At 42.1% G+C, this 13,325-nt stretch overlaps 1 protein-coding gene across 1 annotated transcript in view; it reads left to right on the top strand.

Annotated features, from left to right (window-relative positions):
- Positions 1-13,325, top strand: part of svila (supervillin a) — a 249,514-nt gene that overhangs the window by 219,135 nt on the left and 17,054 nt on the right. The window contains exons 31-35 of the mRNA XM_051929021.1: positions 376-530; positions 4,958-5,063; positions 9,838-10,045; positions 11,441-11,574; positions 12,044-12,199. Coding sequence (XP_051784981.1) covers positions 376-530; positions 4,958-5,063; positions 9,838-10,045; positions 11,441-11,574; positions 12,044-12,199 — 759 coding nt within the window. The remainder of the gene's footprint in view (positions 1-375; positions 531-4,957; positions 5,064-9,837; positions 10,046-11,440; positions 11,575-12,043; positions 12,200-13,325) is intronic.

The following is a 13,325-nucleotide window of genomic DNA, read 5'->3' as shown; positions in this document are numbered from 1 at the left end:
TTTTTGATTGGCTGATTAGATAGCTGCATGGATAAGCAGGTGTGCCTAATGTTCTCAGTCAGTGTATGTATGTGTAGTGACAATGTTACTCCTAGTATATATAAAATCCTTTTTTTAGCTACCTTTTCATATCTCATAATTTAAACTTATTATAAAAGAAATTGCCCACAAGTACAAATTTGTAAACAATGATGCAGGATTGTATAAACTGTCCTTTTATAATAACAAACAGCTCATTTTCTGTAGCACAATTTTTTCAGGTCTGATTTCAAACCTTGGCTTTTCTGTGTTTCTAATGATATTTTTGTATTTCCTGTATTTCTTTTTATGCTAAAGTCACAGTTTCTTTTGTTTGTTTTTTTTGGGATTCTGAAGTGGGCAGAAGGCAGAAGTCTGAACAGATTCGGAGCAGTGGTGCCGGGAAGGAGAAGTGTGCCTACTTCTTCTGGCAGGGCCGCAACTCAACTGTGAGCGAGAAAGGGACCTCTGCACTCATGACTGTAGAGTTGGACGAAGAGAGGGGAGCCCAGGTAAATGTCTGATTGTGTGTGTAGGTATTGTAAGAGATGCCCAGACACAGACGGACATTGCAGCATTGAGCAGGACCCCTTACACCCCTCACATTGACTTTTCACACTTCTGCCATCCAAAAGAAGATACTGCAGTATCAGAGCCAGATCTGTCAGGCTGCAGGAGAGTTTTTACCCCCAAGCTGTCAGACTCCTTAACACCATGCTGCCCTCTGGGATCTTCCACACGGCCTCAACCTCCTGTAAAAACAGAACTTTTATACATGTGAGCCACTGCCCTGCAAAGACGAGTGTGCATGTAGAGAAGAACTGAAGATCTCATACTGACCTTTAAGTATTTTGACACTCTTGATATCCTTCTGCTGTGAAACATTCTGACCTGTCATTGTTTACACACGTCTTAAACAACTATTATCATACACTGATAATTTCTGTATGATCTATATTTATTATTACATATCTTACACATCAATATTGCTGCTACTTCTTTGTCTTGTCTTTGCACAATGTCTTGTCTCGTTTGTGTTTTAATTTTAAATTTAAATTTTAATTCTATTTTTAATTTATTATTTGCACGTCATGTTGTTACACTGTGGACCCTGACCTTCGCAATTTCGTCTATCAGTATACTTGTATATGGTTGAGATGACAATAAAGTTCACTTTGACACACAGAACAACAATGTCCCAAAACACACACATTTATTGCTGCCTCCTGTACACAGCACCTAACACTGCACAGATCCGCACACAGTCCTCTCCTTTCTCTCTTTCCTGCTTCTTCTCTATCGCCCACACTCCTCCTCTCACAAGCTCCGTCTTCTTCCTCCCAACTCCGGCTCATCTGCTGGAATGAGGCTGCCCCTTTTATAACACCCCGGATGTGCTCCAGGTGCTTCGTATTGATGTTCCGACAGCACTTCCTGGTGTGTCAGTAGTGTCGCATTAGCACCCCGAAGTACTCTGGGTGTGCCTGGAAATTCTTCTGGCAGCCAGAAGTACTGCAGTCCAGGGCTCCATAATACTCCGGGCACCCCCTATTGGTGGCCACGGGCCCCAACTGGGTTGAGCTTCTAAGCTCTGATCCCATGGACGCAATGCAGACTAGGGGGGCTACCTTCTCGTGGTCCAGGAGAGGTATTGTCCCTCTCCTGGTCCTTCTAGGCGTCCGCCACAGTATAGATGTATGTATTGTGGACTACCGCGGTGCATACAGCCACCTTATGCCCAACACAGACAGGCAGGCAGTACACAAATTGCCACACAGCATCCCTTTATTTATAGGTGAGGAAGAGCTTTCTTCACTCCCCACAAGAGCACAATGTCCACAATACAAAGCAAAGTCTTTCTTTCTCTCTCCGCCTCCACTCCCTCTCTGTTAAGCTTCGTCAACTTCCTCCCGACTGGCTCTCCAAATGGAGTGAGGCAGCTCCTTTTTATTGAGCTCCTGGGAGAGTTTCAGGTGGCTCATCACCATTACCTGGAATCAGTCCCAGGCGTGGTGGAAGTCCACTGAAGGGCTCTGCAGCTTCCCCTGGCAGCCCCCACAGAACCCAACAGGGTTGTACCAAACTCCAACACCCAGCATGCCATATAGGAATCCATGGTGCCACAGCAACCCAGGAGGGCTGCCCTCTAGCGTCCCAGGGGAGGCAGTGACTTCGCAGATGCTCTGTTTCCAGCCTGTTAATGGCCGAGGCCGCCCATCATATTTATATATTTATATATATTTGCAGCTGGAGATCCACGAAGGGAGAAAAAATGAAATGAATCTTTATCCCAGATTACACCCAAAATTTGGATACGCTATGTAGACGACACATTCGTCATACTAAGAAAGAACCAGCTGAATGAGTTCTACAATCACATCAACACAATATTCCCTGCAATCCAGTTCACAATGGAAAAAGAAATGAACCGACACATCAGCTTCCTGGACATTTACATCAAAAGAAATAGTGACGCCACCCTGACCACAAGTGTTTACTGCAAAGAATGCTACGCAGACAAGATTCTACACTTCTCCAGCAACAACCCGGTATCTCATAAACGGAGCTGTGTGAAAACCCTATTCAAACGAGTCCACACTCATTGTAATACTAAGGAAACAAAAATTGAGACGCGCTATCTCTTCCACCTTTTCACCTCGAACGGATACTCAAAAACATTCATTAATCGGAGCCTACACAGCAGACGCCAAATGAACCAGCAAACAATCGACTTAAATCAGAACCCCCACCCCACCTGGCACTCACTCCCTTATCACCACAATGTGTCAGAAGGCACAGCACGCATCCTGACCAAGTGGGGCATCAGAATAGCACACAAACCCACCAACAATCTGCATACGGTCCTGTTTAATGCTAAAAACAAGAAATCGACAGCAGAAACACGAAACACAGTTTATAGTATCCCATGCAATTCTTGCTCAGCGGTATACGTAGGACAAATGTCAAGAAGAATCTCAACACGTGAACAGGAACATCGCAACGCCGTCAGAAGAAAGGATGCACTATCTTTGATCTATGCACATACTAAATCGACAGGACACACATTCAACTGGGACAACGTAAAGTAAAATTTAAGGCCAGTACTAAAAGTGCCAGAGAGTTGGCCGAGTCCTGGCTATCAGATGAAAACGCCATCAACAGACACTTGGACATAAATCCAGCATATGCCAACTTCAGACGGACATATAAACAATGATTAAACTATACAACCCCCCCTTGATCATACTGACTTAGTCACCTCCACCCACCATATTATAAATAATATAAAATACACATACATGCACACACCCTACACCACACCAAATGTGATCAAAAAATGAATGAATGTTTAAATTAAAAAAAAAAAAGAATTGCCATTAATTCCCCTCAAAATACTCCCCTTGCTTCAAACACATTTACCCCATTGTTCTTGCCACTTCTAGAAGTCCTCTTTCATGAGTGCCTTTTAATTGCGCTGTCATGGCTGCCTTGAATCCGGAATTGATTCAAAACGTTTACCTTTCATGGTCATTTTGACTTCGGGGAAGAGCCAGAAGTCGCACTGTGCCAGATCCAGTGAATAAGGTGGATGAGGACACACCGTAATATTTTTGACAGAAATTGTGTTCCAGAAGCTGTGTGTGACACGGAACGTTGTCATGATGGAGGATGAAACGGTTTGCCCGTTTCTCAGGTCGTTTTCTACACACATTGGTCCTTAAACACTCTCATAAGCCCTTATATTTAGAGTTCACCATAGTGTTCCTGGGTAAAAACTTGGCTCACACGATTCGATAAATGTCAAAAAACACAATCATCATCACCTTGATGTTGGATCTTGACTGACATGCAGGAGTTTTCTCCGCAACATGGCTGGACTTTCCCTTAGAGTTCAGTCATCCGGGAGAGACTCGGAGTAGAGTTGCTGCTCCTCTGCATTGAGAGGAGTCAGTTGAGGTGTTTCAGGCATCTGTTTAGGATGCCCCCTAAAAGCCTCCGGGAGGGGGGGTGTTCTGGGCATGTCCCATTAGGAGACACACTAGAGGGGGTCCCCCTGGAGGAGGTGGCTGGGGAGTGGGAGGTCTGGGCTTCCCTGCTTAGGCTGCTGCCCCCGCGACCCGACATCGGATAAGCGGTGGACAATGGATGGATGCAGGACATTGAAGCAGCCACAACAGCGCAACTAAAGACACTCGCAAAAGAGGACTTCCAGAACTGCTTCTGGAAGTGGGAAGAATGATGGGATTAGTGTGTTCGAAGCGAGGGGGTGTGCTTTGAGGGGGATTAATGGCAATGTGTCTCTTACTGTAATACATTTTCTTTCATTTAAACATTCACTGTATTTTTTTTGATCACACTTTGTAATATGCGTGCCTGGATGTTCTTGGCGTGCAGTCCCAGTCCTCCTTCGTTCTCACAGTTGACGCTGCTGTTCAACCTGTGCTGTAGGTCAGTGAAACTGTTGTGTGTGTTTCTCATGTCATCTTACATTATCTTGAGCATTATAGCTTCAATAAAGATAATGAGATTTGAGAAAGCTCAAGAAAGACCCAAAGGCCATTTCTTTGAATATGAAACTTAAAGCAGTAAAGCATAGGCAAACGACCGTAATAAGTAGTATTAAATGAAGGGAAAATTAGTACTTGTGTTTTGTTTTGATGACTAATTTTATAATTACTCTATTTTGCCCTTTTTACACAGTGTGTATACTGTATTTATAAATGTTTCTGTATTTGTACCTTTTATATATACGTTTTTCACCATTTAAGATGCATCTGATGAAGGTCCAACAGCTTAAATTGTGTTGTATTTTTATATTCTATTGTACGTCATGTACTGCACAAGTGCTGGCAGGCATCATAGTAAAGTCACAATTGAAGGGCATTTCATGCATTGTGTGATTGTAAAGTAAATTAAATTTGGGATTCTATTTCTCCAGGTTCAGGTCCAGCAGGGGAAGGAGCCCCCTTGTTTTCTGCAGTGTTTTAATGGAGGGTTGATTGTACATTCTGGTAAAAGGGAAGAGGAAGAAGAAAATACACAAAGTAAGTGTGAGATTTTTTCAAACATTTTTCAATGCCTTTACCAAACCTGCCTAATCTAACGTAGTTGCAAGGAGTGTCTGAGTGTCCGAGTCGGCGTGAGAAGCGTCTGTAGTTGGCGGGATTGGATTGGGGAAGCACAAGCAGTTTACCTCAACAGACCTGGCGAGTTTGTGTAAAATCAACACAGATAGTGGCCCACCTGGAATTAAGCCTCTAGAGCTGTAGGGTCAGAGACATAGATAGATAGATCTTCATTGTCATTGTCACTTTTACAAAGGAACAACGAAATTGAAGGTGCAATCAACTCAGTGTGAGGAATAAGAGTTAAAAAGACAAAAAGACAAGAAGAGAGAAAATAATAACAAACCGAATAGTAATAAATATACAAATTGCACTTGTTGACTTAAGGTCTATATTGCACATTGGTAGAATAATATGTAGCAGTTTTTTTCGGAGTTCAGGGCCATGATTGCTTTCGGATAAAAGCTGTTTTTAAGGTGGTTTGTCCTAGTTTTCATAGCTCTGTATCTCTTGCCCGATGGCAAAAGCTGGAAGAGGCAATGACCGGGATGTGATGAATCCTGTGAAATGTCAATTGTATTTTTGCGGCATCGGGACGTGTAGATTTGTTCCAGAGTGGGGAGGGTACAACCAATTGTTCTCATAATGACAGGATAGGCAATTGCCTGGGGTTTTGTGGGGAGGGTCCCCAAGGGCAGTCCCTTAAAGCATAGCATTGAGACACTATCTTATTTAATACGCTACCGTGGCTTCCCGTTTGTCTGTCTAGGATTTTAAATCACTTGTAGCTTGCAAACCGTTTGAACTATTGACCTGAAATTTGGTACACATATACTACGTGACCTCTACTATCCGCTTTCAGGGTGGTGATTGACCCCCAAGGGGGTTCCTCTTTTTATTTTTATTTTATTTTATTGTAGAATCCACTCTCGGCAGTAGGGAGGTCATGCGGCACATGCGTACAGGCTCCGTTCTCATCCCTACCACCTTCACCGTCACTTCCTCTACCTGTTCATATCTTAAGTCTTCAATCTGCATCAAGAATGATTTAAGTGCCAGCCTAAGTGAAAAATTAGTATTTGCAACACAAACACTGACTTAATCAGTTTTAATTAATGCGAAAAGATGCCGACGAAAGAAGAGAAGCTGCAGGCCGCTAGGGTGGAGAAAAGAAGAGGAGCTGCTCAGGAAGCAGCAAGCGTATCCACCTCTGAGCAAATGAATGGTAAACGTACAGAGAAAGAGGATGAAAACTAGGAATGAAAACTCAAGTCAAGGGTATTCACATTGGCACACTCCCTTATAGCTTAGCACCAACACACTTTAATAACATAATCGAAAGTGAGACGCTAACAGAGTTGAGAGTGTTAGTGACAAACTTTTTTTAGTAACGTTAAATGTAACCACAGCCGATCTTCATAAATTATGAAGAGAATTTACATGTCTGGAGGCATAAATTTAACTGACTGGATTTCTTTAAACAAATCGGCCATTTCTGATTTGGATTCAGTCTGATTCTCTTCAGGCCTCACTGTAGTCGGTTTGTGGCCAGGATCGGCAGCACCAAATCAGCCACAGCTTGAGTGGGTATACCGTGGGTTGGGGGTCTAGGAAGTCCCCCTTTTCAGCAGTCCTGACTCTTCCTATCACTGTTGCCTCTGGAGAGTGACATTTTTCATGTTTATGGCTGATTAAATCTCAGGGCTTTCAGCCGTTTAGTTCTGTTGTAATGTTTGAAGGCCTTTGAACCCAAATAACATCACAGCTGCATTGGCTGGAGCCAAAACCTACAAGTAGTTATTTTGAAACTTTCAGTAATGTCTTTACAAACCATTTTTTGTTTAAATTTCTATTATGTGCACTTTTTATTTATTTTCCAATATTACAGTCTGCAACTTGTGTTTTTTTTTTTTTTTTTATTATTATTATTGCATCTTTCACCCATTGACACAGTGGTAGTGGTGCTGTCTTGCAGTAAGGAGACTAGGGTTCACATCCTGGTCCTTCCTACATGTAGTTTGAATGTTCTCCCCATGACTGCATGCTTTTTATTTATTTGCTAGCAAAATACCCGTGCTTCGCAGCGGCAAAGTACTGCCTTAAAATTATTAAGAAAAGTAAGATGTTTAAGAGGCATTGGTGGTTGTCCAAAGGTGTAAAATATTTGGCCATTTCAGTACACTTGAAAGCGACAACCAAACAATTCAGCGGCAGCCATCAACTCACATGCAGAACCATAGGTGAAGGGCTTAAGCATTTCACTCTTCTAGTGCTCCTGTGTAGTATAATTATCTCCTGTACCGTCATCAGTCCACACCTTGAACCTGTCCCAGTCATTCAATACATAAGACACAATGTTCTTCCGGATATCAAGAGTGAGCCTGATATATAACACAAAGAATGGAAAAGGCAGTCGCAATCTCCGAGCATGAAAACCACTCGGTAAGTGACAGTTCTTTGATCGATGGTGATCACCTCGATAGACATGTTAATGGGGGTACGGTTGGAACGATAAAGGAAATGGGTATCTGAACAATATAAACTAAGTCTAAAATACCTACACAATAACTATAATCGTAATAAACAAAAAATAAAACAACGGAGAAGCCGTGGATTAAATAAAAATGCTGCAGTTATCAGCAGGGAGACGTGAATACCGTGGCGAAGCAAGGAAGGGAATGAAGAGACCAGAGCGACGGACAGCCTTATATAGGCAGGCAGCCAACTACGTGGGAGGCGTGGGGATGGGGGACCCAACGCCGCCTCACACGGCAACCGAGCTGCAGGCTATGGATGTATATATGTACGTAAGTAGGATTCAGTTAGCGTTGGGAACCCGTGTACCAAATTTCTTGAAGATGGGGCCATAAATAAGAAAGTTTAACATGGCAGACGTTGTCGACCGTTATGACCGTTACGCGTAGAATTTCAAAATGAAACCTGCTTAACTTTTGTAAGTAAGCTGTAAGGAATGAGCCTGCCAAATTTCAGCCTTCTACCTACACGGGAAGTTGGAGAATTAACCTTAAATATAAACCAACACTAAAGCTAATCTACGTTCCTGTTAGCATGCGCTAAATGACTCTCTTGAGGGTCATCAGATTGTTTATACCAGGCCTCTGCCAACTGATCACCTTCTCACTCCCCAGAATTCTATAATTTCATACACGCGGAAGTCCACAAGTGTGTAAACCTGACATGTGTTAATAGTTGGAGTTTTAGATTGGCAGAGGGAACAAGAACCCATCTTTAGGCAAAAGACAAGGTCACAATGGTACAAAGTGCTGCAGCAAGCTCCCCAAGAAGAGAATTAAAAAAGTAAAAGGTCACTAACCGGTAGAAATTAATGCTAAGTTTTTATTGTTCAAGCATATAGCAAATATAATTACCAAATACACCCATTGGCCACTTTATTAGGACCTTGCTAGTACCTGGTTGGACTTCCTTTTGCCTTCAGAACTGCTGTAATTCTTAATGCTGTAGACTCAACAAAGCGCTGGAAACATTCCTCGGGGATTTTGGTCCATATTGACATGAGAGCATCACACAGTTGCTGCAGATTTGTTGGCTGCATATCCATGATGCAAATTTCCCGTCCCACCACATCCCAAATGTGCTCCATTGGATTGAGATCTGGTGTCTGTGGAGGCCATTTGAGTCCAGTGAAGTCCTCGTCATGTTCAAGACACCAGTTTCAGATGATTTGAGCGTGGTGCGTTATCCTGCTGGAAGGGGCCATCAGAAGATGGGGACACTGCGGTCATAAAGGGATGGACATGGTCCGCAACAATACTCGGGTAGCCTGTGGCATTGAAACGATGCTCAGTTGGTACTAAGGGGCCCAAAGTGTGCCAAGAAAATATCACCACGTCATTACACCACCAGCCTGAACCGTTGATACAAGGCAGGATGGATCCTTGCTTTCATGTTGTTGCCAAATTCTGACCGTACCATCTGACTGTGGCAGCAGAAATCGAGACTTATCAGACCAGGCAACGTTTTTACAATCTTCTATTGTCCAATTTTGCTGAGCCAGTGTGAACTGTTGCCTCAGTTGCCTGTTCTTAGCTGACAGGAGTCGTACTCGGTGTGGTCTCCTGCTACTGTAGCCCATCTGCTTCAAGGTTTGAGGTGTTGTGTGTTCAGAGATGCTCTTCTGCACACCTCAATTGTAACGAGTGCTTATTTAAGTTACTGTTGCCTTTCTATCACCTCAGACCAGTCTGGCCATTCTGCTCTGACCTCTGGTATCCACAAGGCATTTTGGCCCAGACAACTGTCACTCACAGGATATATTTTCTTTTTTCAGACCATTCTCTGTAAACCCTACAGATGGTTGTGTGAGAAAGTCCCAGTAGATAAGCAGTTTCTGAAATACTCTGACCAGCCCGCCTGCAACAACAACCATGACATGTTCAAAGTCACTTCGATGTCCTTTCTTGCCCATTCTGATGCTCGGTTTGAACTTCAGTAGGTCATCCTGACAATGCCTACGGGCCGAAATGCATTGAGCTTCTGCCATGTGATTGGCTGATTAGATATTTGCGTTAACAAGTGTACCTAATAAAGTGGCCTGTGACTGTAAACAGTAATGCAATATTTAGATACAGTATATAATCAAGTCTGCATTCATTTTGTGATGTTAAGAATTTTGAAATTGATTTTTCTTTCTCCCCACCTCTGGGTTGGATGTGTAAAAACTGATATTCTGAATTACTAAAATACATAATTTTTCACTTTCCGTCATTTGCAGGTGATTGGAGACTCTACTGTGTGCGTGGAGAGGTTCCAGTTGAAGGGAACTTGCTGGAGGTAGCCTGCCACTGTAGTAGTCTGCGGTCCAGAACGTCCATGATTCTTCTCAACGTGAACAAGGCTATCATCTATTTGTGGCACGGCTGCAAGGCACAATCGCACACAAAGGATGTTGGGCGAACAGCAGCCAACAAGATAAAAGAACAGTAAGGACATTCCTGACCTAACGATTAGTTGAACATTGTAGAATTCTCCAGGATGGGACGTGGTTCACTTGCTGAAATGTTAAGTGTGCATGTTACATAAAAAAAAAGCATTAGAGGGGTACACTTCTACTTGAGGGCTTTGCCATTAGTGATGAAAGAGACATAATTTTCTTCCTATTGCTGTATGCTTGTAAAATACATTTCTCAAAATGAAAAGGATACAGGTCTGTATGGACATTAACCAGTAGTGAGTTGTTTGAACTTTCAGACATGGACTTCAATGGCAGTGTATTATGGATGCGCTGATCATGTGGCTTTATTTTTATTCTGACACCAGTCACTAATTTCATGTTACAAGACCTGTCGGAGTCTGATCTTCAAGTGTCTGAGCATCTGTGCGTCACTCTAGTTGCTGTCTCACTTTCTTTCCAACAAATGGTGCATCGCAGACATTTATAGTAATAAACTGCATTGCATTTGTCATCCCAACTATTCATGCTCTGCTTTTACGAATCCCATACAAAATGACATATAACAAACTGGCATTGCATTTGACATTCCAACAAATGGTGCACAAAATACATTGGTACAAATGCTTATGTGGCGCCATCTGTTAGAATTTATATGTCTCTGTTTTGTGCTACAATGTAAGAACACTCACAGCAGGCTTTTCAGTCTCCAATATGATTAAGCAGATAACAAGGGTGAACACTGGTTGCAAGTTGCCTGCTGTTATTACCTGCTACTTTTATTTATTTATTTTTTAAGATTGATATATTAGCTGTCTATGTGTTTAATCTCTTAAAGAAGCAACCAGTAAGCATCTGTGGGATCTTATAACTCTAAGATAATGTTGATTTGGTAGAAGAAGCCAATCAGTTTTTACCTAGGAACTCAACCCCTTTTGCTAGAAATTTCTGGAAATGATGAACTTTGTCAGCGTTTCTCCTGTAGAGCCCACGGAATATTTGCTCACAGGCTGATGCAGCATAAACACAAAGTAATAATAAATAAATAATTTATAAACGTTATTACTTCCTGCTTCTTTTTATTTATAATAACAATTAGAATGCAAAACTTGTAGAAGAGTTGTCTCTTCTTATAATGCTTTTCTGGTGGGCAGTTCTAATTTTTTTTACTACACACACAAAAAAAAAATAGATGGGGGTCCCCCAGCAGGTTAAGTGACTTCTTCAGTGTCACACTTTGACTTTGCTTGATCCTTGAGGTTTAAAGTTCAGTGCCGTGAAATCTGATTACAGCATACCTGGAGTTTATAACTGGTGTTGTTAATAAGGATGAAAATCCTCAAGCACAATAATAATAATAAAAATTGTGTGAGTGTCCATCATGTAAAGACACAATGGTAACTGTACAGTTTTGTGTGATTTTCAGATGTCCTCTAGAAGCGGGTTTGCACAGTAGCAGCAAGGTGACGATACACGAATGTGATGAAGGATCCGAGCCAATTGGCTTCTGGGAAGCTTTGGGGAGGAGAGACCGAAAAGCGTACGACTGCATGTTACAAGGTAAGATGGATTTATTTAAACAATAAACATGCTAAAAAATGAGTCCTCTTTTTAAGGAGGAAAAAAAATTACACCCTGAATTTTAAATGAATGAAGAATTAGTCCAGGTGGCTAACAGGCTGGTGCAGAATGGATGAGAATGGAAGTTCTGCTTGCATTATTTTTTCTTTCTCGATATTAAAAAGCAACAGTGTACTGAAAGGAATACTCTGCATAAAATGGCTGAAATGAGATCTAGATGTATATAATTCTGATATGTTCCTTACCCCGTGTAGTTTGTAGTGATGCCCAAGAAAAAATTTAAATCTTATGTTTTTCTGGAGAAAAGATCTGAAGTTTCTGATGTGCAAGGGTGGTCAATAGGATCAAGTTCTAACACGCATGAAAACATTCATTGGAAAAACAAAAAATAAGTTACTCGCGTTCATTTGCTTTGCCTAATGAGACACTTTTGTGTTTTCTTTTTCAGATCCGGGAAAATTCAACTTCACCCCAAGGCTCTTCCGTTTCAGCAGCTGTTCGGGCGAGTTCCTCGCTGCAGAGTATCTCTATCACTCTCGAGTGCCAGAGCTTGTCAACTCTTTGCCGTTTTTACAGGAAGATCTCTATTCTGCCCCACAACCAGGTGAACATTTGGGTTAACCGTCGCCCTTGTAACATCACACCAGTAAATTGACTCCTCCATACCCTGGTAATACAAGCAATCCCTCTTATGTCCCTGCGGCTGTCCTTCCAGCTCTTGGTCTTTAGTTTTTTACTCTGGTTTATTGTCTCTTATTCTGTTTAATGCTTTGTATATCCTGTATTTATCTGTTCTTGGTGTCCAGTATTACATATACCTTGTTCTTTCTGAGACTCAAGTGTCTTGAGCATGAAAAAAAGCACTATTTAAATGTAATGTATTTATTATTAATATTTAAAAACACTGTCGTCTGTCATTCCTGTCTTTTCACGTATGGACTCGGCCAATATTTTAGACACTGGCATTGCTATACAGTTGTCTGAGGTTTCATATGAAAGGTACTGGAATGCAGTAAACTCCGAAGCTACCCAACTAGATAGATAGGTACTTTATTAATCCCAGGGGGAAATTCACATACTACAGCAGCAAAAAATATTAAATTAAAGAGTAATAAAAAATGCAGGTAAAAAACAGACAATAACTTGAATACGGATGTCAAACCGTCCAGCTCTATGCCAACAATAGAGCCTGCCTTCCTCACCAGTTTGTCCAGGCGTATCCACAATCTGTCAAAGTTCTCACTACTAGTCATGTAGTTATCGTATCAAAGCCAGGTGGTATCCTTCACTTTCAGCTAGCCAACATTTTTCACTCCTTCGTCCACCTAAACGTTTCCACTTACTGCCCTCTAATGTTCCAGCGCCGTTAACACTAACTCAGTCCAATCAGAACAAATTTTATTTGACACATGGTTATAGGTGGCATGGTGGCACAGTGGTAGTGCCACTGCCTCACAGTAAGGAGACCAGGATTTACATCCCAGGTCTGCGTTGAGTTTGCATGTTGTTCTAGCGTCTGTGTGGGTTTTCTCCGTGTGTTCTGGTCCCAAAGACATGCAGGTTAAGTGAATTGGCAATGCTAAATTGGCCTGTGTGTGTGTAGTCGCCCCGTGATAGATTGGGGCTCTGTCAAGAGTTTGTCCCTGCCTTATGCCCTGTGCTAGCTGGGACAGTCTCCAGCACAAACCCCAACCTCCAAACCCCCCCGAACTCCCTCTCATTGACACTAA

Source organism: Erpetoichthys calabaricus, chromosome 6 (genome assembly GCF_900747795.2).
Source record: "Erpetoichthys calabaricus chromosome 6, fErpCal1.3, whole genome shotgun sequence".
NCBI classification, from domain to species: Eukaryota; Metazoa; Chordata; class Cladistia; order Polypteriformes; family Polypteridae; genus Erpetoichthys; species Erpetoichthys calabaricus.
The sequence above is the reverse complement of the archived record's forward strand: the minus strand, read 5'-3'. Positions and strand labels throughout refer to the sequence as shown.